Source organism: Penicillium griseofulvum (genome assembly GCF_001561935.1).
Source record: "Penicillium griseofulvum strain PG3 chromosome Unknown contig_13, whole genome shotgun sequence".
Classification (NCBI taxonomy): Eukaryota; Fungi; Ascomycota; class Eurotiomycetes; order Eurotiales; family Aspergillaceae; genus Penicillium; species Penicillium griseofulvum.
The window spans coordinates 169,344-194,880 of NW_024467434.1; the positions used below are offsets into that span (position 1 = coordinate 169,344).

Here is a 25,537-nt window from a genome sequence, read left to right on the forward strand (position 1 = left end):
TTTTTTTTTCTCTCTCTCTCTCTTTCTCTACTCTGACTGCGATATTTTCTGGCCCTCTTGAAAGAGGAGGCATCATCTGGTCTTGTAGCCATGTCCACAGACCGTGAGAATGAGACTGCTGCGTATGTTATCCTTTATGCCTGGTCATGAGCTGCAACTAACCCTATCTTTAGTCCTCCGTACAACGAGGAGGTCACCCAGCATGTCGTCTTGAATGAAAAAACTACGGATCCCGATTTCGACAAGGAGAACTTGGTCACTCCAGACGGCGGCGAACCTACGCTCTCGGAGAAGACTTCCTTGCGCCATGTTGCAGAGAACTTGCCCCTTGCCGCCTGGTTAGTGGCCGTCGTCGAACTCTGCGAGCGCTTCACATACTACGGCATGTCCGGTCTGTTCCAGAACTACATCCAGCGACCTCGCGATGGTAGCCAGGGACGTGGTGCACTCGGTATGGATCACCAGGGTGCCACCGGTCTCACTACCTTCTTCCAGTTCTGGTGCTATGTTACACCCATCATCGGTGCCATTATCGCCGATCAGTATCTCGGCAAGTACAAGACCATTGTGGTGTTCTGTATCATCTACATGGTTGGTCTACTCATCCTAGTCTGTACCTCCATTCCCACTGCCCTGGAACACGGCTCGGGCATCGGTGGTTTCATTGTCGCCATTTTGATTATCGGTCTGGGTACCGGTGGTATCAAGAGTAACGTGGCTCCTTTGATTGCCGATCAGTACAAGCGGAAGAAGATGGCTATTTCCACCACCAAGAAGGGCGAACGCGTCGTCATCGACCCCGCCCTGACCATCCAGCGTATCTACATGATCTTCTACGGATGTATTAACATCGGTTCGCTCTCCCTTCTCGCAACTCCCTACATGGAGTTGTACATCGATTTCTGGCCCGCCTACCTTCTCTGTCTCTGCATGTTCATGGTCGGTACCCTGGTGATTATTCTCGGCCGCAAGCACTACATCGTTCGCCCACCCCAGGGCTCCATCATCACGGACGCTTTCCGCGCTATTTGGATGATGATCAAGAACCGCAACATGGACGCCCCCAAGCCCTCATGGCAGACCGAGCGCAATGGCGCGTCCGCTGTCACCTGGGACGACCACTTTATCGATGAGCTGAAGCGCGCCCTAGTCGCCTGCCGCGTGTTCGCCTTCTACCCGATCTACTGGGTCGTCTACGGACAGTTCTCGAGCAACTTCGTCACCCAAGCTGGCCAGATGGACGGCCATGGTATTCCCAACGATCTGATGCAGAACTTTGATCCCATCTCTATCCTCGTTTTCATCCCCATCCTCGAAACTTGCGTCTACCCCGTGATGCGCCGCATGAAGATCCCCTTCCGCCCCATCACCCGTATCGCCCTTGGCTTCATCGTCGGCTCGCTTGCCATGATGTACGCCGCTATCGTGCAGCACCTGATTTACTCCGCCGGACCCTGCTACGAATCACCTCTCTGCGAAGCCTCCATGATTGATGGCACTGCCTACGGAAACAAGGTGCACATCGCTATCCAGACCCCGGCCTACGTCTTCATGGGTGTCTCTGAGATTTTCGCCTCGGTCTCCGGTCTCGAGTACGCATACACTAAGGCGCCACCCAGCATGAAGTCCTTCGTGCAGGCTATGTACCTTCTCACGAACGCGTTCGGATCCGCTATCGCCGAGGCACTCACCCCCGCTGCCTTCGATCCTGCCATCATGTGGATGTTCACCGGTCTTGCCTGTGCATCCTGCCTCTGCGGTATCATCTTCTACGCCATCTTCCACCACCTGAACGCCAAGGAAGATGACATGAACGCCCTCGATGCTGACGACTACATGCCCGAAGCCCCGATTGAGGCTGAACGGCACCAGTCCAAGTCCGAGTAAGCATCGGTGCTTTTGTAATATCTTTTTGTTTTTCCTGTTCTTTTGGCATTCGCATTGGCATTGCAAGTATCTCTACGCTGGGATCGTACTTTTTTTTTCATCTTCGCTTGCATCATCGGAGCACTTTTGTTTTAAAACTGCTGTGCAGATCGTGAGACGTGGTATGATATGACGCTCGGTTTAATTTAGTATATATAACTTATAAATGAAAATGAAAATAATCAAACAAATCAACTTCACATATCTTCAATGGATACCATTCGCTTTCCTTATATGGATATGATTGACAGTAGTCCTAAGCTCCAAACACCATCGTTGCCTCGCTCACCCCACGGTGGGCCACTTGATCTTGGGGCTGGCTGCGGGGACCTCCACAATGATATGAATATGATAGTCTGCATAGATTCTGGAAGTGGGTTCAATCACATCAAGTATTTCCCCCGCTTTTCCACGTATTCAATGAGGTCTGAGGGTCTGGGGGTCTGAGGGTGATTCGAGATTCATACGCCCACAGAAGTTGGGTAGAGGATAATAATCTCATATTCCTGGGTGGTCATTGGTCGAATCCCATATTCTTTTCCCAAACTGTGAAGGCAAAGGATTTTGAGGAAACTGCTCAATGTCAAGGCAGAAATAGAGCACCTCCACTTGGGACTAAGACTTGGCCGAGCATCTTGAAAAGGGCACAGTACAGAGACGGTGATAAGTAGAGGTAGGGACTTTCCTAGGCAGAACTATGAAGACTCTGGTATCGTTATGGATAGTCCATGATATATAAAAATAGATACCTCACATGCTACTCCGTATATATTATATTAATGCAGCCTTTATAGCTATTCAAGGCATCAAAGTTATATTTAGTTGCCTAAGATGAGGCTCAACCTTTCTAGATATCTTGATTGGCCAAATTTCATATACACAAATTTTCAACGCATGCTATTTCCGACTTGCCTCCTTCAATTGACTGGATTTTTATTCCTATTGGAGTTGTCTAATTCAACAGTTGCATCATAATCATGACGTGCAGACTCACCTTGCCTCACATAAGTACTAGGTACATAAATTAAAGTGGATATTACTTATCAAATTGAAGTACCTAGTACATTGGGGGAAATAATATTCTGTTAATCTTGTAAATAGAACAGCGTCAGCCGCAATCCCCAAAGCTCCACAAAATCGCATATAATAGGAATAGTGTTGGAAAAATTGTTAAAAATAGGGAGAGGACCCCTAAAAGCCATAATGAAATATTGAAATATTTGAAACCTATATGAAACCACAATAATTCCCCCAAGTAATTCGAAGACCAAAAAAAAATAATTTCAGCGCGACGAATTAATTGGCTTTGCTCTCTCCTGACACCGCCAGCACTTCTGCCGCCTCCACTTCTCCCGTCTCACCCTTCCCTCCTTCATCTCCCACCCCTTAACTATTATCTTCTAAATTTGAGAGAATCTACACATCATGAGTGTGAGTGAACCAATGTGTTATTTACTTGAATTTGCTTTCTGACACAAATTTCCCTAGTACCAGAACTTAGGGGATAACAGCTCAGGCGGCTACGGCCAGTACAACCCGTACGGAAGTCAGCAGAATCCCTATGGCGCCCAGGAGCAACAGAACTATGGATATGGTGCTGGTTATAACCAGGCTGGTGCTGCAGAGCAAGGAAATGGTGGCTATGGTATGTTGATCCCGATGATTTCACTACGCGACAAGTCTAATTGCTCAACAGAGATGTCCAACATCAACCAAGCTTCATCTGGTGGCCCAACTGCAATTCTGAACAAGTGCAAGGAGATGAACGAAAGCATCGCCGAGCTGACGAAGAAGCGTGAGACCCAATTGGTCGCCGCCCAAAAGGCCCTTCTGGACTCAAGCACCGGCAAAGAGGACCAGGCCTCGCGCCAAACACTCGACTACATTGAGGATGAGATCAATACTGCGCTGCGCTACCTGCGCGATCAGTTCAAGCGCATCAAGGAGACTCCGGGATCCGGCGACTCGCGCGTACAGGGCCAGGTCGAGAACGTCAGCCGCAACCTGCGTCGTGAGATTGAGCAGTACCAGCGCACACAGAGCGATTTCCAGAAGCGTCTGGAGGAGCAAGTGCGCCGCCGATACGAGATTGCCAACCCCGAGGCTTCCCCCGAGGAGTTGGAGCAGGGTGTACAAAATGTTCTGATGGGACAAGAGCAGAGCTTTGTTGTATGTTTTCGCCTCGGATCTTTGTAGGAGTCAACTGCTAATATTCGAGGAATAGGTTCCCGGTACTCGCACTCGCCAGGCCAACGATGCCCGCCAGGCGACTCTGCAGCGTTCCGCTGCCATCCGCAAAATCGAGCAGGATCTGATCGAACTTAGCCACCTGTACAATGAGGTTGCAGAGCTGGTGCACCAGCAGGAACCTGCAGTCGAGCAAATTGGGATAGGAGCCAGTGACGCAGAAACAAACGTCAGGGATGCCAACACCAAGCTTGACACTGCTATTCAGAGCGCCAAGAACGCTCGGCGCTGGAAGTGGTGGGCGCTGTTAGTTGTTGGTAAGTATTTACCTGTCTGCACATCAATATCTGGCCCGCTAACCTAGTCTCTAGTCATTATTATTGCTATCATCGTCGGTGTGGTCGCTGGCATCTTCGCCAACAAGAAGTGATATGACCGTTGCACCCTTCCGACCTCCATGTACGACCTTTCCTGGGGGACGCATCTTTGCATCTCCCCATTTGTCTTTATCCCCTCGTTATACCACCCCTTCGCATTTCCTTGTGTAAAAGCAATATCTTTCAACCCCTCTTTTCTTTTGTTTGCCTCCTAGCCGTACCTGCGTGTTCGTGTACAGCTGCTCCGCGCTTAACACGCGATGGCCCTTGATGATTGTCGCTGTTTCGGGGCTCGTGATGTCGCGGCGCATGGATGTATATACTAGATCGCTTTCTTCAGCCCCTGTTTGTCGCTAGAACCTATGTAATACTGTCTAATAATCGATTCCTTTGCGTATGAATTTGATATATACTATAAGCCCTGGTATAGATGATTTGTGCAGTGTAAATGTAGATTCGAATCATCGTCCAGGGGTATCCGACTCAAGACTCTTGCAGAAAAACGAGCACCTGAACGCCCAATCAACCCGCTATCTATGCCTTCTCCTTTCTCTCCTTCTCGCGCTGCTCCTCGGCTGGTGTCTTCGTCTTCAACTGCAGTGCATGTATACCACCCTCACGAGCCATCTCTTCCTTGAACAATGCGTAGACCATACGGTGGCGAGCGGGTTGCATCTTGGACTCGAAGGAATCAGAGACAATTGTCACACTGCGGGGGATTAGACATTCACTCATGAATGCGGTTGGTAGGGGAACGAACTGGAAATGTGTCTCTTTCGACACCGACCCTTCCATTGCAGCGTGATGCGCATGGAGGTGAGAGTCGTTCCGGATCTCGAGTTTCGCAGGTGTGAATGCATGTGTGATCTATAAAACAGAGAGGAAACGTTAGCAATGCAGATCAACAACACAGAGGCGTGGCTCACCTTGTCACGCATGACATCCTCCAACGGGGTATTGGAGGTCATCCTAGCAGAAACAGAGAAGAGACGACGAGGGAGCAGACTTGGAAGTCTGCGAGGAAGCATTTGAAGAGAAGCGATCAAAGGGAGAAGTTGGAGGAGAGAAACGTCAAAGCCAATCGGATGTTTTTAATTTCGGGGAACTTCAACTCTTATGACATCAACTCTTTCAACACTTCAATTACTCTTCTTTTCATTTTTTTTGGGGGGCTGTGAGATGTTCTTTTTTAGAATAAAGATCTAAACAAAATGTCTAGCACTTTACTCTCCCTGCTTTCGCGTTCCAATGCGCGGATCTGCTTCGCTCGACGAACGCCTCTCAGCGCAAGACTCTTGTCGACTCTCCCAAACACACATATCTTCCGCGCACTACAAAACCATGACCCTGACAGCCTAGCTGTTGTGCATAGTGTCTCTTCCCGATCATTCACTTATGGTAGTCTAATTGCCGACATTGTCCGCGCTAAGGATGACCTGGAACAAAAGGCTGCGAAGGCGCAGGGCCAATTGGCTGGCGAACGGGTTGCTTTTCTCGCGGAGAACAGCTATGACTACGTAGGTACTGTTGCATTATATTCAATTGAATAATATATCTATGCTAATAGGCATATAGTGACACTACTAGCAATCTTTGCTAGTGATGCCATTGCACTCCCGCTCTCGCCGTCTTTCCCGACTAGGGAGCTGAAGTATATCCTGGATAATTCACAGGCTAAGATGTTGCTCACAACTGAGAAGTATGCTGAGAAAGGCATGGAAGTTTTGCGATCGGGATTGGAGCATGAGCCTCTGTTTGCTATTCGCAATAAGCTCATCGAGGGCGCATCGAGCGACAAGAACTTAACCCTACACGATCTGAAGGGGCCATCGCCTGGTGGGATGATGTTGTATACATCTGGGACCACAAATAGACCGGTAGGCTCAGTTAATTCCTTTCTATGGAGCTATAACTAACTCCAAGCAGAAAGGAGTTCTCATCCCTCAATCAGCACTGGCCGCGCAAGCATCTTCACTACTAGAAGCATGGAAGTACACACCGGATGATCGACTTCTTCATCTGCTCCCACTCCACCACATCCACGGCGTGGTAAATGCAATCCTAGCACCAATAGTAGCAGGCTCCTCGATCGAGTTCATGTACCCTTTCAACCCGGAAAAAGTCTGGAAACGACTAGCAGCACCCTTTCTCCCATCCAGCACCTCAAATTCACCCATCACATTCCTCACTGCCGTCCCAACTATCTACAACCGTCTCATGACAACCTTCCCCACACTAACCCCAGAGGTCCAACAAGCCGCCAAAGAGGGAATCTCCCCACAAAACCTCCGCCTGAACATCTCCGGCTCCGCTGCCCTCCCAACCCCAACAAAAACCGCCTGGAAAACCCTCAGCAACGGCAACGTGCTCCTCGAACGCTTCGGTATGACCGAAATCGGCATGGCGATTAGCTGCGGCCTTGACGTGGCAGACCGCGTCGACGGTAGTGTCGGCTGGCCACTCCCAGGCGTTGAAGCCCGACTCGCCGACCTCGAGACAGGTGCTATCATCCCAGTCGAAGAAAAGAATCCCAATGGCCGAGAACGCGAAGGCGAGATCCAGATCCGCGGCGAAACAATCTTCGACCATTACTGGGGAAACGAGAAAGCTACTCGCGAGAGTTTCGTGCCGAGCGATGACGGAGGTAAAGCATGGTTCTGCACAGGCGATGTCGCGACCCGTCGGGTTGTTGATGGAGCTGGTAGTGGAGCGAGTGGAGATTGGGCCCGGGGACCGATGTATTTCATCCAGGGACGGAAGAGTGTTGATATCATCAAGACTGGGGCTGAGAAGGTTAGCGCATTGGAGGTTGAGAGGGAGTTACTTTCTCTGTATGTTTCTTTCGGACATTCACTTAAAAAAGATGTTTACTGACGATGCCACTCCAGTCCCCAAGTCATCGAAGCCGCGGTCGTTGGTCTCCCGTCTGAACAGTGGGGTCAGAAGATCGTTGCTGTGGTTGTTCTTGCTCCTGATGCGGCTGCTTCGGGTCGCAGTGGACAGTCTTGGGGTCCGATGGATATGCGGCGCGCGCTAAAGGGCTCACTTGCGTCTTTCAAGATTCCGCATGAGATGAAGGTTTTAGAGGCTATTCCGAGAAATGCGATGGGCAAGGTCAATAAGAAGGCACTTATTAAAGAGGTCTTTGGAGTTTGAAGGAACTTCACTGTACAATATAAAATCTACTTCTAGAGTTGAGTGATGGGGATCTGTGAGCTTATTACTCTACACATGTACAACACTGTGAATATTGAAGAATTGATTATTTCTCATTTGTATCGAAAGAAAACTAAATTGCTTTGCTCTTAATTTCAAATTCGTAGCATCATAGCAAGAGAAATCCAGGTCTAGTCCATCACCTAGATTTGACGAAGACGCTCATTCTCAGTGCGGGTAACATCCGAGTCAACACGGGGATCAAGCTTGTTGGCAATGCTTGAACCATGAGGACCAGTGGTACCAGTGGTACCAGTAGTTCCAGCGGCAGGAGCATTGTAACTGCTACCAGCAAGAGCATCCTGACGACCAGCAGTATCAAGACCAGAGCCACCAAGCGAGCCAGTGGGGGCAGTAGTACCACGAGTGTGGGTACCGTGGGTAGTAGTACCAGCACCAGAGAGAGTAGACTGATGCTTAGCACTGCTGTCACGGTCCGAGTCAACGCGGGGGTCCAGCTTGTTGGCGATGTTGGAGCTGTGAGGTCCAGCGTTTGTGCTGCTGCTGCCGGGGGTAGCAATGGGACCGGTAGTGTAGACAGGCTGCTCCTGGATAGTGCTGTGGGTGGCACCAGGTCCAGAGCCAAGGGTCGAGCTGTGAGCGCCCGCACCGGTGTGGTGAGTAGATCCAAGGCCAGAACCGGTACTAGCACCAGTGAGACCTCCGTGTTGAGCACGGTTATCGCGATCAGAGTCAACACGGGGATCGACCTTGTTGGCGATGTTGGAGCTGTGAGGACCAGCGTTGGTGCTAGTAGTGGTGCCGTGGGTGCCTGTAGCGGCGGTGTGGTGAGTAGATCCAAGACCTGCCCCGGTGCCAGTCACACCTGAGGTACCGTGGGTAGTACCAGAGCCTAGAGTAGAGCTGTGAGTGCCGGTTGTACCATGAGTAGATCCGAGACCGGCACCGGTACTAGCACCAGTGAGACCTCCGTGGTGAGCACGGTTATCGCGATCAGAGTCAACACGGGGATCGACCTTGTTGGCGATGTTGGAGCTGTGAGGACCAGCGTTGGTGCTAGTAGTGGTGCCGTGGGTGCCTGTAGCGGCGGTGTGGTGAGTAGACCCAAGACCGGCACCGGTGCTAGCACCAGTGAGACCATGTTGAGCACGGTTGTCACGGTCAGAGTCGACACGAGGATCAACCTTGTTGGCAATATTGGAGCTGTGAGGACCAGTGTTGGTGCTGTGTGTGCCCGTAGCGGTGGTGCCGTGAGTGCCAGTCACACCTGAGGTGCCGTGTGTAGTGCCAGAACCAGTAAGACCCTCGTGGTGAGCACGGTTGTCACGGTCAGAGTCGACACGGGGATCAAGCTTATTGGCAATGTTGGAGTTGTGGGGGCCGGCATTGGTGCTGCCAGTGGTGCCGTGGGTAGATCCAAGGCCAGCGCCGGTGCTAGTCGCACCTGAGGTGCCGTGGGTAGTGCTAGAGCCTAGAGTAGAGGTATGGGTGCCTGTAGCGGGAGTTGTGCCATGGGTTGCACCATGACCAGCGCCAGTCACATCGGTGTGGGCAGCACGGTTGTCTAAAGCAGTTAGTATCATTGAGATAGTCTTAAGGGATGTGAGAGATGAGGTGAAATGACAAACCTTTATCACTGTCAACACGGGGGTCGAGCTTGTTGGCCAAGTTTGACTTGTGAGGGCCATGGTTGGAGGACTTGGTGGACTCGTGTGACTCGTCCTTCTTGCCAGTTAGGGCCTCTTCGGCCTTGCGTACGAACTGCATATTGATATGATAGATGAAAGTTGAAGTTTGATTTGAAGTCAAGTAGATGTGAAGTAGATGTGGGATATGGTAGAAGATAAGAATTGATTTCCCCAGAAGGAAGGTATTTATATCTGGCAAGCAAACATTTTGACATGACGTTGTACAAACATTCTACAACAGCCACTTAAATCAGTTTATTGTCATAGAAGTTGTAAATTCTAGAAAACTGGCAATCATCCTTGGAAGCATATCAAATCCAAAACAATTGCGTCATTGGGGCCTGCCAAGGAATATCTTGAATTATAAACATATCGTCAATTCTATAGCCAACCAGCATGAAAATGAGATCATGGCTATTATCTATGTATTTTGTTACATATGTATGTGGCAAGTCTCACATTTGTACACAAGTTTATGTTGTACTCTAGACTTGTGATAGGGCTTGGAAGTAGACATACTTTGTTTATGGTGTCACTAACCAGCCAATGAGTTAGATGATAGGCAATGAGTTAAGTGATAGTCATACCTAGGTATAACCATATCCAACCTTGGAAGTACTTTCTTTATTAATCTCAGACAGGTATCTACCTAACATGTAGGTAGGTAGACTTCCAAGGTTGTTTGGAGCTCCCTACGTCATTGATATAGTTCCCAGTCACATGACTGGCATCACTCCTATGTATCTTGAATCTATACATATGTAGACATTCTAATCGCGGTCGGAAAATTACTTCTAAGAGAGTAGGTGTATCTACTATTATATCTAACCATGGTTAGAAATCTCTTCTTAGGGGTTGTGGTTTCTACTAATATTCTAACCCCCATCAAAAAAGTGAGGTTTAGAAGGCTTTATATGATAACTTAACATACTATCACTTTTTGACAGGGGTCAGAAAAATGAGGTTCAGCCAGGGGCTCATCACCATCCTGGGACACTAAAAACGTCCTGGCTACAAATAAGCACTTGATTTCTTTCTTATAGTAGAGATACATGATCGCAAAGTAAATAAACTTACCGGCTCTATGTCAGGCCCTTCGGAGGTGGCGTGCAGAGAGCGGCGACCAACTCCGCGGCCTCCTGGCAGAATACGTCGGGGGCGTGATTCTTGCGGCGTTTGGCCTTCGCTTCCAAGATCAGTTGTGTCTGGGATGTCGTAGAGTACAGGAACCCGTCGAGCATGCACTCCATGGTGGCTTTCCGGAACTCTGCAACGAGGCTGGCGCGCTGAGGTGGCTATGTGGCTTGCACATTTGGGTGCTTCATACAGATTGCCATGAGGAAGGAAACAAGCGAGGCATTGACGACTTCCTCGTTGATTCTCCTCAGGCCATCATGCTTGGGTTCGTTGCCGAAGAACTTCCTCACCTCGCGCTGTTGGTAGTAGAAAATATCGAAAATCCCCATTTTGGGGGTGGGCGGGGTCGAGTTCTCTAGGTGATCTATATATCGCTGAAATGGGATAAATGTAGCTAGCCAGTTTGTAGCCTGATGGTGAAACTGGCCAAGACCGAGTTCGTTCAGAGCGTGGGCGTAAGGACGGTCCGTATCCTAGAGAACCTCTAGTAGAAAATACTGGTTGCGATCAATCTTAGACCCTGGAAGCAACTTGGCTCGCTGGTGAATCGAGTGCGTCCAGATTCGGAGCTTTGGGGCCTCTAGCTTCCATTGTTTCCATGTCTGTGGGACCGCTTTATCTAGCTTAAGGGGTTTTTTTGGGGGGGGCATGAGGGATGAGTGCGATTGTCGGCTGTGAACACTGAAGAGACGCCCTGGAGAGAGAAGAAAAGTTGTGGTGGGTTGAATAAAAAGGAAAGATTAGTGTGTTGAAAGGAAGCATAGAATATTACAGCACCATCAAGGGAAGTCTCACGTCCTCCCTCCGTGGCAGGAGCAGGGCCAACTTGCTACACCACAGTTCTCAACATTCGATCAGATCTCCCGATCTAATATCGTTTCTTTAAAAGATGGCTGCAAAACAAAACATAAAAATGATAGAAGTCAAACATACTAGCAGGGCCATATCATCTCCACGTGAATCAAATTATTTGAAACCGGACAGACTACCTGAGTTACCATGCTTGCCTAGGACCTCAGGCCTATCCCAGCCTCAACCAAAGCATCGTTCTTTAGTGTATGTGCGGAGACTGGCCCAGGTCAAGATCCAAGGTGAAGCGGCAGAGCCAAAGTTCCTATCCATCAAGCTTTTGTATAGACAAGACATTGTTTGCTCTTTCTAACTTCATGAGGTTCAGGTCCATAGGGCTCATACAAATAACGCTAATCCAGGAATGGACTAGCTCCCGCTGTCATAGTTACCCGTGGACCTCTTTGTGTTGGATGCCTGAGGTATCACTATGTGATAGAACCCACATGTTTGATAGCTCTCTCTCCTTTCCTTCTCTTCCTCCTCTCCTCGTGCGATACAGTCAATACATACAGTGTTTTCTCCATCTGTATCACATCTCTATTAATTTCACTCTTTACCTCTGCCCTCAATCCATTTCCTTCTTCATACCCAACTCAACTTCTCTTCAGTCAGCTTCCACAGCTTCTCTTCTGCCCTACACGATGGAGCCCCTGCCCGACGACCCGGCGGCGAACTGTGCCTCCCTGAGGGTCAAGTACGAGAAAGCTGTCTCGGACCTCCTCAAGGCTCTCAGCTCCGACCCAAAGCTCACATACTCAAGCAATGATCTCACGAAGCTCCGAGTTACTCTTGGATCCTTCGATCCTGAGGATCAAAACTTCATCGCGTCAAATATCTGCCTCTTTAAGCCTATGTCTTATGAGCAGATCATGGAATACTCTCTAGACATGTCGGAACAACCTGAAGGCACTCGCGACTTATGCGACAATTATGACAAGCTGTACCAACCTCCTACAGGTACGACAGGCAGTCATCTTTCCGACACTATGGACTACAACACAGAAACCACCTTCCTTTACCTGAACAGATACTACGAGAGCTCGTATAAGAAGACCAAGCTCTACCCTGAGTCTCTTGCTAGAACCTCGAAATGGGACCAAATTAGGGATGGCAACCCATTCTTAGATATCCCATGGGGGCTACTCGGGGGCTATTCCTTAACCAACCAGATCCCATCTTGGAATGTTAGGGCTGATTACGAGTGGCAAGATGACTACCGTAACCTAGAAACGATTTATCCGCATATGATGCTCGTTATATATACTGGTGCAGTTACTGTCGAGGGTGAACTACTTTTTTGCGAACTAGGATGTATCGCGCAAGCGATTCGAAATCGTTTACAACAGAAGGAATTCGAAAAGACCTCGCTTTTCCCAGTATAATATCACAAGTCCTACTAAGCTTTTGCACGTATGCTAACCTAGTACGCTATTAAACTCGATAGGTGTTGATCATCTCGCTATTTGGATCGCGACACGGACGTCTCGTCCAGGCTAAATTCAACAAGTCTGGTGTCTTGAAGGTCAGGGCCTCACCTATCTACAGTTTTGTCCGTAAGGACGAGGCGCCGTGGAACCTTTTTCTACGCTACTATGCCTGTGAGCCTCGCAATGGGCCAAAAATAGAATTCTATGACGATGAGGAGGAGGAGGAGGAGGAGGAGGAGGAGGAGGAGGGTGTGTCTCCGCAAGTGCCCGAGTATGTTTCCCCTATGACCGGATCCAACAAGGAGACGGATACACGTGCCCAGGCCCTCAAACACGCCCCCAATCAACCGAAATTCGAGAAAGAGAATGCTCCTAAGGAAGACGAGACCCCATCAGCCGACGATCTTTAAGATTTGCATTTTCCTGTATTGACGAGATGCTATACAAGATCAGATCGGTAGAGAAGAGAACTTGCGCTTCGATTGCAGCCTCGATAGCTGAGAGGTTGGCGAAAGAATTATAAGAGTGCCATCTTAGGAATCAACAGTTTCTTTTAGGCGATGGAAAGTATGTATTCGATCGGATATCTAGGTGCTGTCAGTGTAATTGCTCTAACACTTTCTATTCGCAGGACTATCTCATGGTCAAGCTCGTTCAAGCATATGGTGATATATGGTGATGCTATCTAGAATAGGGGGCTCCTTAACCTACGAAGGTAGAAAATACACCATCTGTTCATCGCACGGCATAAGACCATCCATTTTCTTTCAGTGCCCATCAAATCATCTTGGTTTAAACGGCGACCAGGCTTGATCTGCAGGAACCACCTTTCGTTGAAATATTTCGAAATCTATATCAATAAAAATCACGTGTTACGCTGATTTTGCTTACTAAAAAGGCTCACGACGCCCACGGCCCTACCTAGGTAAGGGTAAGGCCCGTCCATGGGCGATGTCGCAGTCTACTTAACTAGTAATTACCCACCACCTGGTGACCTAGTGACCTAGTGACCCCCCCCCCTAATTCACCTTGGCCAGTTATGGGCAATAATGGACACTATCAGATATATCAAAGGCTTTAATTAGTTGGAAATATGAAGACAATATTACTTTTCATGACCACACCCCGAGAAATGAAGTTGGATGATTCCAAATATGCTGATGTCAGCATCCGGCCCCTCCCGCCCGTGGACGTCCGAGATCTAAGCTCTAGAGCTGTGAAGTTGTACAACGTTGTATAGAGAAATCTTTCGGTTCAGATCTCTGTGGGGGTCACAGATCTAGGTTTTATGGGATCTTTGCTGGTTTGGGAAACCTCCATTTTCCCCCCTTGTAAACCCTGAATTTTCACCTTAAAAGGACTACCCTTGGAATCAAATACGACCTATTCCCAAGTGTCTTTTTGATCTAAAGATTCCAACACCCTGTGGGCCACATAAGAAGCCATGTGGATTCTCTCGTTTTGGATTTTCCCCGTGATATCTGGGTGCATGTGGATAGGTGAGGGCTGAAATACACAAGGGATCAAGGTTACTGTACTAACAGCCTTGTAGCTACGCTAATAGCTATGCTGTCAACCTGGGCGGCGGACGGAAAACCAAGATATTCAACCATGGACAATGGGGCCAGCATTCCGTAAGTCTAATAAATGAACCTGAACCCTCCGGGTGACATGGACTGAGGCAATTGAACCAGTTACATTTCCCATATCGGAGCTGAAGGGATCAAACCGCTGTTCATCGCCGGCAGTGCAGTAACAGTCGTGTTCATGGATCTCGCTCTCCTCTCTGAGCGTTGGCTTCGTCATGCCGGTCAACTTGCCCGAAACAAAGGGAGATTCGACAAGACCTGTGCGGTTGGATCGATTCTATTCTCCATTGCTGGCGCTGTAGGTCTTATTCTTCTATCCATCTTTGATACGAAGAATCATAACAAGCTCCACCACGGATTCTTGGGCATGTTCATGTATGAATCTCCTTCTTCCTTCCCAGATAAAATTTCTAATTGGATTCCAGAGCGTGTTACGTGGTCTGTGCTATCCTGGTGTGTCTGGAATACATCTACATTGGCCGATTCTACCACCCGCAAGCCCGGATCTTAATGGTCAGCTTCGGTATCAAATCCCTTTTCGTCATCTGCGAACTTGCTGTCGCGATTGCATTTGGTGTATGCATGAAAAAAGGAAATAAGCAGAACGCAGCAGCTATTTTGGAATGGGGTAAGCTTTCAGCTCTGTCTGATTGTGCAAAAAGAAGCTAACTTGTGTAGTTGCCGCTTTTATATTCGATTTCTTTGTATTTTCTTTCGTCATTGACCTCCTACCGTCTGTTCGTACGAAGAGACGAGTTCCTCAGGGTGAAAAGTATACTCGACCAGGTGTGGAGGATCGAGCAATTGACTTTTAGGTCTTATAGGCCAAGAGTACAGTCTGATCTATAGCATGCTCTCAAATAATTATATAGATTTAGAAAGGACGAGTTTGTGACTTTGGCCACATGTGGTGATATCATCGATATCATCCGTTCTGGAGGAAAACCCAACCTCTTGGACCTTGAAATAATTCCTTAATCTCAGAAATAATTCCTTAATCTCAGAAACAATTAATACATGATCAATACACTATCAATATGGCATTCTTCTCTCATCCCTATGGTATAATCTCAACTGCCGCCCATGTCATCCAATGCATTAGTTCATTAGTCGTCCTCGGGGTCACAGCCTGGGCAGTCCGCGAGACCAAAACCCTTACAGTGATCTTCTCTTTGGTGGTGGTATATCTCTCCAATATCTTCAAAATATTATAGAAATTCTAAATATTTACAGGCCGTCCTCACTCCAATCGTCTACGGCATAACACTAAGCACCAGCTGCATCACCAAACGTTACAGATGGCACGTTCTCCCTCTGCTTCTGACCGACGCGGTAATTTCTTACCTGTATGAAAATATGAAGCATCCCTTTTATAGTAAATGCTGATCTTCCATCTAGCTGGCTCACTGCATTCATCTTCCTGGCTTTGAATTTCAACCAGGTCAGCTGCAAGGTCCACCTCTGGAACAACCAGACAGTATGTAGCCGGAAGTATACGGTCGAGGCATTCAGTTTCATTGCATTGTACGTGATATTCTTTCGAATGCGACGAATCCATTGGCTAATCGCACGGTAGCTTTACTACTTTCGGGGCTCTAGCATTTGAAGTTTTGTATACTTATCAACCGAAGGACGACAGCTTACTACAGGAGAAAGAACACGGGGTGGCAAGATTGGAGAATAATCTCCAGAACGCCGGGGTCATGAGTCCAGGGTGATCATGGCGACCTTCTTCTAGCAGAAAGTATTTTGGAATGTTTCATAGTTCCTCGAAGGCGAAAATCCTCCAATTATATAACGATTCGAGATGATATCGGAGATGCATATAATACAGTATTGTACAAGAAGTCACCCAATCAAGCCCATTCGCCCTTCCTCTCAAACGGCTTTATAAACTCAGTCGCCTCCATTGTCACCTGTAGAGACGCCATATCAACGGCAGTGATATGAGCTTCGACCATGCAGAAGATATCCAGTTTATCTTTGTCTGGGAAATCATGCGGAATGGTGACCGAGCAGTTTACGCCCAGACTGGTGATGACGCCGGAATACTCATCGTCCAGATGTCTAGGCTTGACGCGCGGGGTGCGTAGCAGACATGGGAATGTGACGGGGAGATTGCACTCGTTGAAGTAGAATGCGCGGAAGAGGAGCATACAAGCCCAATGCTGGGCGGAGTATTTGTCAAGATTTCTAAGACGTGAGCGCAGTGGCTGGGAGTAGATGAGGTGTGCGTCGATTTCGGATTTGGAGAAGGGGAGGAGAGAGGTAGGAAGGGTTTTTGTGTTGGTGATTTCAGTGGCAGTCTCTGCTAATTCTGTCTCTGTCTCTACTAGATCGATATCTGCAGGATCGGGACTATCAACAAGAGCGTCAAACTGACGGCCGTGTTCATGCTCGAAACGCAACGCTGCCTCGATCTGGTAATGCGCAATAACATCCGTGTATCGGCGCAGCGGACTCGTGCTCTTGACATACGTATCCAAGCCCAGGGTATGGTGCTTAGTTGGGGTGGTGGAAGAGTAGGCTAACGGCACGCTGAGCTCATAGAAACCCTCACCGCCGAAATTGGCCAGGTTTTTGTTGGTGACGCGTCCGTATTCTGGGTCGTACCAAGTACCATCGTAGACGACGGGGATGTTGCGCGCGGCGCAGAATTGGCCGGAGATGTGCCCGGCCAAATTCATAATCAGGGAGACCAAATTATCCCGGGATTGGTCGCGAACGTCATATGGGTCATAGGAATGCACATTGAGCCGAATGATTGGATCACCGAGATAATGTCGTCCGGTTGTGACTTCCAAATCGCACGGCGGCATCGGGGCGTTGCCTGACTGGACTGAGACAGAAAGCCCTGGGCTGAGAGGAGTGAGGTCCATGGCGCCATTCTTTCTGCGAGTTTGGCGGAATGCGAGCATAAGTTGACGCATGATTTGGAATTTATCCTTGTCCTCGGGCCGCAGGCGTTGTTGAATTGTTTTACCTTGTGGTATTGGTGGCTCGGTGAACGTGCCACCTACTGTAAAGGAGTCCAACTGTTCTTCTGAATCGGGGTCGAAGAAGTCGCGGAGTGTTTTGTGAGTTAAATTAATGACATTGTGTATTGTCCCGTTTTGGATCTTGCTATCCAAGATTTCTCCTCGGCGATTCATCTTCGCACTGAATGTGAGCACCGGCCGACCAGCCGCCAAACTGAAGTGAGGTTCAGTGAGAGCTTTAGGAAGCATAGGATAAGTGCGTTCCGGGATGTAGCTGGTGAAGAGTCGCGAGGCTGCATACTGGATGATAGGGCTGTCATGTCCAATAAAGGCTGTTGGGTTGGCAACGTGGACATGCACCCAGAATGTATCATGAGATCCTGGGATAGATTCCAACGATATACCGTCATCAATTTCTTGTGCCGTCACGTCGTCCACGCAATAAACTGGCAGATCTCCCCAGTCCTTTCTCAGGTGCTGCATAGAATCCTGTAACTGATCGGGGGTGAGTTTTCTGCAGGAGTCCTCAACCTCTTCCAACTCCATGTCCTTTGCGAGGGATACGCCATGCCCAGGGAGCTTCAGATACTGGTCGAGGGGAAGAAGGTTCTCCCAAGGAGCTATGATGCCAATCTCCTGCAACAAAAGTCGTGTTGAAGCCTCACTCAGACCAAGAGTATTGTACATCCCCGTAGCACGCATGATATGTGTTGCTGTTGATCTTAAAGTACCCGACGGCATGACAATGGCAGGGACCGAGTACAGCTTCAGATATTCAATAATCATTGAGTCCTCTGCAGTGAACTTTTCAGTGGGAAGTTCACGGAACACCAGTGGGTTTCCATCCTGTCCAGGCGAATATCTGTTAGAGGATGGTCCCACGCTGGACATAATGGTCGGAGAGCGGAGCCTTCTGCTAAGGCGAATCAATCGCTGTGCTTTGGTGATAAATCGGTGCATAGGGTGATCTTTGGACCCCTGGGTATCTTTGCGCATTATGGCGCGAACACAATGCTCTTGGTGCTCATGAGTCCAGTCGACTACCTGTTTAACAACGTTGGCAATCCGTTTTGGTTGCACGATATACATCCGGCTGAACAAGGAGGTGCCATCTTTTTCAATGAGGAAAGGATGCCGGCGAACAGCCTGATGGACAGCAAACATGTTGACGCTGGTCAATTCAGATTCGTCAATTCCAAGAGCAGTCGTTGTCAACTTTTCAAGGCTCAAGCAGAGAACTTCGGTCTCATCTGCCACCATATCATGAAGATCGTCCAATATCTGAGAGTTTTCTCTATAGAATTTCAATATATGAGTCTTGAAGTTGCTCATCATCCTCAGAAGAGGAGCACCCAGGGGCCTCGGAAGACCTCCCTCTGGGGTCACCTGAATATCTTGGCTTACGATAGCCTCATTATCCGGGAACCATGGGGTGAGAGGTTCGACGAGTTCTGTAGGTGCAAATCCTTTGATAACATAGTCGAGCTCCGCGTTGGAACAGATGCGCCAGTTCCCGTTGCCATTGTAGAACTGTTTCTGTTTGTGAACAGACCGCACGTAGATTCCGTAATTGAACACCCCATCGGCGTTCAATCGGGCGATCAAGTCACCCTGCTCGAGGTGTTCACCTTCAAATTCATCTTTATCCGTGGCTTCCTGATTCAGCTTGTTCGGGTCACCCCAGGCATCGATTGCGTCGCGGCCGTTAGGCATTGTGCCGACCGATTTGCCTGGTAATTCTAATGGCCGATGCTTAGAGTCGGATCGTCGCACGGGGTCGAGATCATTCGGGTTTGTATCCTGCCATTTCTTTAGGTACTCTCGAATGTCTCCGTGCAACTCAAGTTGGGACCTAAGGAGGATATTGCCATCGATGGGTACTCTTAGAGGTTCGTCTGGCTCGGATGTTCCCTGCGGAAATAGAACAAAGATTAGTTCAGAAAGGCAGGCTCTTCTTCAGTGTAAAATACCTCACTACCCGTTCGAACGGCTTCAGACGACCCTGTCCTCGTGGTAGACAACTGTCGCCCCCCAGACAACACCGGAAGGTGAGTGGCGGACGCTGCCGACGTACATCCTGTGGGATTCCGTCTCCATTTGCAGAGCACAGGTGAACAATTTGCACCAGGCAGCCTCTGCAAAGCCCTTATTCTTGTAAGTGCCATTGCCAGAGCTGAGCTTGCGTAGAAAGATTGCGCCGGTGGCTCGAAAACTAAGTATATTCTGCCTGCAGTTGCTATACCGCCCTTGGCGGTATAAGACATGTCCCGTGATTTCGGGGGCTATTTCGACCAATCACATTACAGAACAGATGTATAGAGTCCCATTTATATCACGAGCACAAGATGAATAGTCCGATATTATCATACTTAATCGAGACGTAGCGAATATTTTTTTCCAGTTTCGGATATCTGTCATCAGGGAGTCATAAAGAAGAAGTGTTTATTCAAACAGGGACTCTTCATCCGCTAATCCAGCTAGCTAACTAGATCTGTAGATTTTCAAAGCGCCTAGGTCGTTTTTCTCAAGCGAAAGAAATATCGACAGTACGGCGGTTCCAGGGTAGATTCTTTTTATTTTGGTCTCGCACAAAGACTTCAATATGTCGGTAGCAAATGGGACCGTGTGATCTTCAATAAGTGTGCTAGTCTTGATGATCGCGCCTTGCAGCTTCTAACCGTAAGGTGATTATGAGTTTCATAGATTAGAGGACATAACATACAAGAGTAGAGCCACAATGTAGCCATACAGCTCCATAACAAGCAAATATTGACCAGGCCCCCTTCCCATGAGCATTCTATCAGTCAAACTAGGCTGTCTTAAAATAGTAGATATAAGCGAGTTCTATTAGCTATGTATGTTGTATGTACGGAGTAGAGTATGGATGCGCTAGCGCTAGCAATGTGAGATGTACAGCCTCTTGCAAATAAGCTAAGGGAATCCCTAGTTATACGGATTAGTGAGACTGGATTTTATGTGGATCAGCCAAACTGCTATATTGCATTGTTGGAGATTTGTACCTGCTCCGTACTCCGTACTCCGTACTCCGTCCTGCCTGTGGTATATTCTTCTTTGCATGATAAGATTCAACATTCCAGTCCATAATACAAGGTTCACGAGAAAACGAATGGTCTCATTTCTCCGATATTGCATAATGTACGGAGTAGAAACAATATCATCGTCCACAGATTGCCAAGTACAATAGTCTCCCGGGATCCGGGATTTGAACTATTAGAATCCTGGTGAACTCTGCATCAGAACTCAGCCTATCGGACTAGCTGCTCCAAGGATGTATATGGAGTATGTCCGTACATCCATATTTTGTACCTAGTCATTGCGCCATATTCCCATACCCTGCTCTCTTGCTCCGAGAGTACCAATGCCCAATCTCGACGATCCCGTAACTCTCAATATGACCTGTCGATCCAAAACCCCCGCGAGGTCCCACCCTGTTTTCTTCTAAATGAAAATATTGAAGATCGCCACAAGCGGGGGAAAACCTGTTTGCTATCGCTCCATTTCCTATTGGAATTATCTCAGCCCCCCGGCTCGGAGCGAACCGAATGCTCTGATGTAGTATCAATAAAGACGTGTCGATCTAAGGCAAGTCCACCAAAAAAACTTGACGCGAGTATCATTTCCTAATTTGTGTAACCGAAAGTGTTTCCAGGAACATGTCAGGGGTAATATCTGCAACCTCCACGTTGGACTTGGAAAAACTCCAACATAAACCTGGAATGAATTCCCTTAAAACATACTGTACTAACCAGTTATAATCATCCGTGGCTTGAATGCCATGGATTATCCCTTTATTTTAAAGTCCTTCCTGACTTGGAATCATGGATTAAAGAAAGAAAATATGTCTCACTTGGTCCACTTATTTTTTCATGTACTTTGTCTTATGTGTACTATTTATCCCACTTCTGTGGCTGACCGAAACTAACTTCTAACTAGCGAAGCCCTACCGATTGACTCTACTATACCAAGGCTTAATACGAACATGTTTGATCTGTCGATCATTGAGGCCTAGACTTGTTTCGCCCTCTACATATTCTGTACGGAGTACTCCGGGCACATTCCGCGAGTTTAGCTGATTAACAAGGAACCTGGTTGAGACCCACTACTGCACGATATACCTGTCTGGCAAGGAAATTAGGCCAAATACTCCGTATACGATGCATTATGCATAGAGATCGGCACAAGATAGACATCCGGATATGCAAATTTCGGTCCGCAGACACAGTTGACTCGAACGATATACTCCGTATCCATGCCCAACATAGGCATGTACGGTGTTTACGTTCCGCCGCCATGTGTCTCCTTTCAGTTTACCTGCAGGGTCCACACCCAAATGCAGTCTCTAAGCATGGTGATCAACTCGTCACAAATTTATATTCAATTTGTGAGCTTTTTTCGAGGTCGATAAGCAGGATCATTTGCCCAATCGGAAACCGCGTGCCCAATCCAGGCCTGGATGGAGTGGAGTCTGTGAACAAGATTGCTACAGGGGATTCCTCTCTGAGCTCTTGTCAACTTCTGTTCCTGGCAAGTCCACCAAGAGGGGTGTGCTCAGTGGCTTGAAGAATATCCTCCGATTATGGAGTCGAAGCTATCTAAAAGTTATATAAACTAAACCATCGGCCCGCACTATAGAACTGATCGTGAGGGTGTATATCTATTAGGGCACACATTCTGACATCAGATTCTCCCGTTCCAGGTCCTCCCTTCGCACCACATTCCTTTTTTCCATTATATTTTGCAACACTACTCTTATTCTACTTAGTTTGACAACATGCTCGCAAGTAACGGATGGCGCGCTCTGGCGCTATCCCTGGCCCTTGTCCCTGGGACGGTAGCAGATATATGCAAGACGCTCAAGGCTGGAGGCATTGATATCGAACCCCGTATCTCATTAGCCTACAAGGCTGATCAGTGGAAGTATTGGTCAACCGGATGCGGCGATCTCAAGCCAACATGCATTGCAGCTCCATCCAGTGCAGCGGAGATGTCGCAGGTTATCAAGAATCTGCACAATGTAGATACTCTATTGTTTGTTCTATCCGTATGCCAACAATGATATCAACTAACCCTAAACAGTGCCATTAAGAGTGGAGGACATAATCCCAACAATGGATTTGCTAGTATCCAGGACGGATTGCTGGTTTCGACTAAGAATCTGAATCAGGTTGACTATAACCCCAAGGATCATACTGCTATCATTGGCCCTGGCCTTTCATGGGAAGAGGTCCAGAAAGGCCTGGCAGGAACTGGCCGGACTATTGTTGGAGGTCGAATTGGTGGAGTTGGAGTCGGTGGATATATGCTCGGAGGTATATGCTTCAGAAATGATCTCCGAGTTTATCTCTAATGATTTATAGCTGGTATGAGTTTCCTGAGCACCCAGTACGGTTGGGCTGCGAACAGTGTGTTAGACTACGAAATTGTCCTTGCCAACGGCACGATTGTCCACGCAACCGAGACCCACAACGCAGGTGGGTGGTACTGTTCTTTTTCATCGTCGAGACACTAACACTCGACAGACCTATTCCATAGCTTAAAAGGAGGCGGCAACAACTTTGGAGTTGTTACTGCATACACCGTGCAGACGCATCCTCAACCCCACAAAGTCTGGGGTGGCACCTATACTTTCACATCCGACAAAGCCCACAAAGTTATCGAGGCTGTGCGTAACTTCACCGACGATTATCCTGACGATAAGGCAGCAATCATCGCGACATTCCAGCGCGGTCTTTTGCTTGACTTCTGTCTTTTGTTCGTCTTTTACGACGGCCCCGAGCCCCCCTCTGGAGTCTTCGACGAGTTCACTGCTATTAAACACACCTCAAACGTCAAAACCTGGGATACCTACTACGACCTGCTCAAGCACAACGACGTCTTTATTCTTAAGTAAGAAAACCAACTGTTAATTCTTGACTCACTTGCTAACTAGTTATTAGAGGACAGCGATACAACATCGCCACTGAGACCACACCCCTTCCCAACAGTACCGTGGGAGCAGCTCCGCTCCACGATTACTATGACCATTTCCGCGACGTGAGCAAGTCTGTACTAGGAGTGGCCGGCTCACTTGGCACAATTTCCTTCCAGCCCATGCCCAAATCGTTCTCTCAGAATGCCAAGGACCGCGGTGGAGTATGAATCCCATCCCAAATGGAAAAGAAAGAGAGAGATCATATTAACAAATCCTCAGGACCTCCTCGACATTCCCTCCGATCAACCATACATTATCTTTGAGCTCGACTTCTCCTACGGCCTATCCATTGACGACGGAAAGATGGACGTAGCCACCGTCCAACTTTACCAGGGAATCGACGACCTGACCAAGAAGCACATCGACCAGGGTCTTCTTCCTGACGTGTATCGACCATTGTTCATGAATGACGCGTATCACCGCCAAGATTATTGGGGCCGTATTAGTCCCGAGTCCAAAGCGCTTGCTCTGAAGACGAGGAAGGCGTATGACCCGGAAGGGTTCTTCCAGCACCGGACCAGTGGAGGCTGGAGGCTGAAGGACTGAACGTCAAGAGGGTCTAGACATTGGATATATTTAATCGTCTATAATTTACGAAGACTCAAATAATTGGTTTTAATTATATGACTCAAGAGAAAAACGGCAGTAGGTGCATTAGCGATCCGCCCATGATATATTCCAGTATGACTTCCCGTTAGGAAAATACCTACCAAGAGGTTCCAATCGGATAATAAACATTTCTAAATATTTGGGTCTAGATGCAAGACCCTGAAACTTGATCTACTATGCATTTACCATCCTAGTCAATAATTAGATCGAATCTTGGCGCCTGCTTCAGATTTGTAGACGCTCAGGGAACGAGTGGCTGAGATTCACCCGGGGCAAGTTAGGGTTTTCTTCCAAGCGCCAGGGTCAATCGGACCTACAATATGCTACATATAGTATATTATTTTCAAAGTATTCCAATAATATATTTAGCAAAGAGCTATAAGCTCTACTATCTTAAGCTACCATTTATGTCGATCGCTGTATGCGGAAGCCTAATAAGAGCCAGTCAGGTCATCCTATTGACAAGAGCGCCTCCCCAGAATCTGTAACACACAAAGACAAAGCCCAGCTTGGAGAGAAAGTCTAGATTTGATGCTAATTTAATCTGGTCTAGACTTCGGACAATTGATGTCATGGAGAGACAGAGTCCTTTGTTGATGTCTATATAGAGAGCCGTAACCAGCCTGGTCTTCAATCTAACAATCAGCTTCACTTTCATTCAGAACACAATCTTCCTTTGTTCTTGGAAATTTTTTTTTCCTGTTTTCTAATCCTTCAAAGCCTTTCATTCCACATATATCTACAGTATCTTTGCTTGCACTATCTTCGATTTATCCTCGACCCCGAATACATCGACATATATACAACCATCCAGGCCAATTGACCCTCCAGCCTCATTCATTACTCCAATCCATTCCAATCCAATCCACAATGTCCCCTCGTTACGGCGCCCTCGGGGCAACCTTCCAACTATCCCGCCTTTTCCAAGCCTGCTCCCTAATCGCCATAATCGGCATGACCGCCAAATTCATCAGCGTAATAATCCAAAACAACGCCACACCCCCAAACATCCTAATCGGAACAATTAGCGTGGTAAGTTCATATCTCCATCCACTCGAATTCCAAACCCACTAACAATCCCAACAGACCTGTATCGCAGCAATCTACTGCATAATCACCGCAATCCTGTACCAAGATGACATCCTCCCATTCCTAGCCTGTGGCGTGCTAGACATGCTACTTCTAATCGCATTGATTGTCGTCGCCGTTGTCGTCGGTAAACCACTCTCATACTTGGAGTGCACAGCGCTGGCGGAGCTGGGAGATAAAGATGCTACGTCGTATGCATTTGCGTCTCGTCTTTCGAGTTACATTGCTAGTGTCAGTGGGAAGATTGATTATGTTTCGTGGATTGGAGCTTCCAAAGCGATTTGTATGGAGACCAAGGCTATTTGGGGGTTGAGTATTGGGCTTTGGTGAGTTTTCCTTTTTTTTTTTTTTTTCAGACGCTTGTTATGAATTTGTACTGACTTGGATTGGTTTAGTATTCTCTTTTTCTTCTCTGTTATGTGCAATATCTGTTTGTGGCTGCAGAAGAAGAAGGCTCTTGCTGAGAAGAGTGTGGAGTAATGGAATGGTATATGACTTGAATAGGATAT

General features: G+C 47.9%; 10 protein-coding genes across 10 annotated transcripts; 7 read left to right on the forward strand and 3 right to left on the reverse strand.

The window, feature by feature from the left end:
* Nucleotides 1-90: 90 nt before the first annotated feature.
* On the forward strand, nt 91-1,887 carry PGRI_091920 (peptide MFS transporter; the record flags this gene model as incomplete). The annotated part of the gene is made up of 2 exons (XM_040796905.1): nt 91-122; nt 174-1,887. 2 exons carry the CDS (start codon nt 91-93, stop codon nt 1,885-1,887), a joined length of 1,746 nt encoding a protein of 581 aa, XP_040650335.1.
* A 1,464-nt stretch (nt 1,888-3,351) lies between these two features.
* PGRI_091930 (syntaxin) lies at nt 3,352-4,543 on the forward strand (the record flags this gene model as incomplete). Its single annotated transcript, XM_040796906.1, has 5 exons — nt 3,352-3,357; nt 3,415-3,571; nt 3,623-4,095; nt 4,151-4,430; nt 4,485-4,543. The coding sequence occupies 5 exons, from the start codon at nt 3,352-3,354 to the stop codon at nt 4,541-4,543; spliced, it is 975 nt and encodes a 324-aa protein (XP_040650336.1).
* A 481-nt stretch (nt 4,544-5,024) lies between these two features.
* Nucleotides 5,025-5,518, reverse strand: PGRI_091940 (BolA family protein; the record flags this gene model as incomplete). Its single annotated transcript, XM_040796907.1, has 3 exons — nt 5,025-5,199; nt 5,251-5,357; nt 5,417-5,518. The coding sequence occupies 3 exons, from the start codon at nt 5,516-5,518 to the stop codon at nt 5,025-5,027; spliced, it is 384 nt and encodes a 127-aa protein (XP_040650337.1).
* A 183-nt stretch (nt 5,519-5,701) lies between these two features.
* Nucleotides 5,702-7,646, forward strand: PGRI_091950 (acyl-CoA synthetase; the record flags this gene model as incomplete). The annotated part of the gene is made up of 4 exons (XM_040796908.1): nt 5,702-6,011; nt 6,066-6,367; nt 6,417-7,321; nt 7,379-7,646. The coding sequence occupies 4 exons, from the start codon at nt 5,702-5,704 to the stop codon at nt 7,644-7,646; spliced, it is 1,785 nt and encodes a 594-aa protein (XP_040650338.1).
* A 203-nt stretch (nt 7,647-7,849) lies between these two features.
* On the reverse strand, nt 7,850-9,434 carry PGRI_091960 (uncharacterized protein; the record flags this gene model as incomplete). Its single annotated transcript, XM_040796909.1, has 2 exons — nt 7,850-9,231; nt 9,296-9,434. The coding sequence occupies 2 exons, from the start codon at nt 9,432-9,434 to the stop codon at nt 7,850-7,852; spliced, it is 1,521 nt and encodes a 506-aa protein (XP_040650339.1).
* A 2,551-nt stretch (nt 9,435-11,985) lies between these two features.
* Nucleotides 11,986-13,181, forward strand: PGRI_091970 (uncharacterized protein; the record flags this gene model as incomplete). Its single annotated transcript, XM_040796910.1, has 2 exons — nt 11,986-12,720; nt 12,789-13,181. The coding sequence occupies 2 exons, from the start codon at nt 11,986-11,988 to the stop codon at nt 13,179-13,181; spliced, it is 1,128 nt and encodes a 375-aa protein (XP_040650340.1).
* A 1,034-nt stretch (nt 13,182-14,215) lies between these two features.
* Nucleotides 14,216-16,078, forward strand: PGRI_091980 (Frag1/DRAM/Sfk1; the record flags this gene model as incomplete). Its single annotated transcript, XM_040796911.1, has 9 exons — nt 14,216-14,270; nt 14,324-14,405; nt 14,466-14,735; nt 14,786-14,988; nt 15,039-15,101; nt 15,471-15,541; nt 15,594-15,706; nt 15,759-15,884; nt 15,937-16,078. The coding sequence occupies 9 exons, from the start codon at nt 14,216-14,218 to the stop codon at nt 16,076-16,078; spliced, it is 1,125 nt and encodes a 374-aa protein (XP_040650341.1).
* A 138-nt stretch (nt 16,079-16,216) lies between these two features.
* On the reverse strand, nt 16,217-19,435 carry PGRI_091990 (exoribonuclease II; the record flags this gene model as incomplete). The annotated part of the gene is made up of 2 exons (XM_040796912.1): nt 16,217-19,249; nt 19,340-19,435. The coding sequence occupies 2 exons, from the start codon at nt 19,433-19,435 to the stop codon at nt 16,217-16,219; spliced, it is 3,129 nt and encodes a 1,042-aa protein (XP_040650342.1).
* Nucleotides 19,436-22,130: 2,695 nt separating this feature from the next.
* PGRI_092000 (FAD-binding oxidoreductase) lies at nt 22,131-23,876 on the forward strand (the record flags this gene model as incomplete). The annotated part of the gene is made up of 6 exons (XM_040796913.1): nt 22,131-22,387; nt 22,436-22,668; nt 22,717-22,830; nt 22,879-23,245; nt 23,296-23,491; nt 23,550-23,876. 6 exons carry the CDS (start codon nt 22,131-22,133, stop codon nt 23,874-23,876), a joined length of 1,494 nt encoding a protein of 497 aa, XP_040650343.1.
* A 933-nt stretch (nt 23,877-24,809) lies between these two features.
* On the forward strand, nt 24,810-25,508 carry PGRI_092010 (uncharacterized protein; the record flags this gene model as incomplete). Its single annotated transcript, XM_040796914.1, has 3 exons — nt 24,810-24,971; nt 25,026-25,354; nt 25,424-25,508. 3 exons carry the CDS (start codon nt 24,810-24,812, stop codon nt 25,506-25,508), a joined length of 576 nt encoding a protein of 191 aa, XP_040650344.1.
* Between the last annotated feature and the right edge of the window lie 29 nt (nt 25,509-25,537).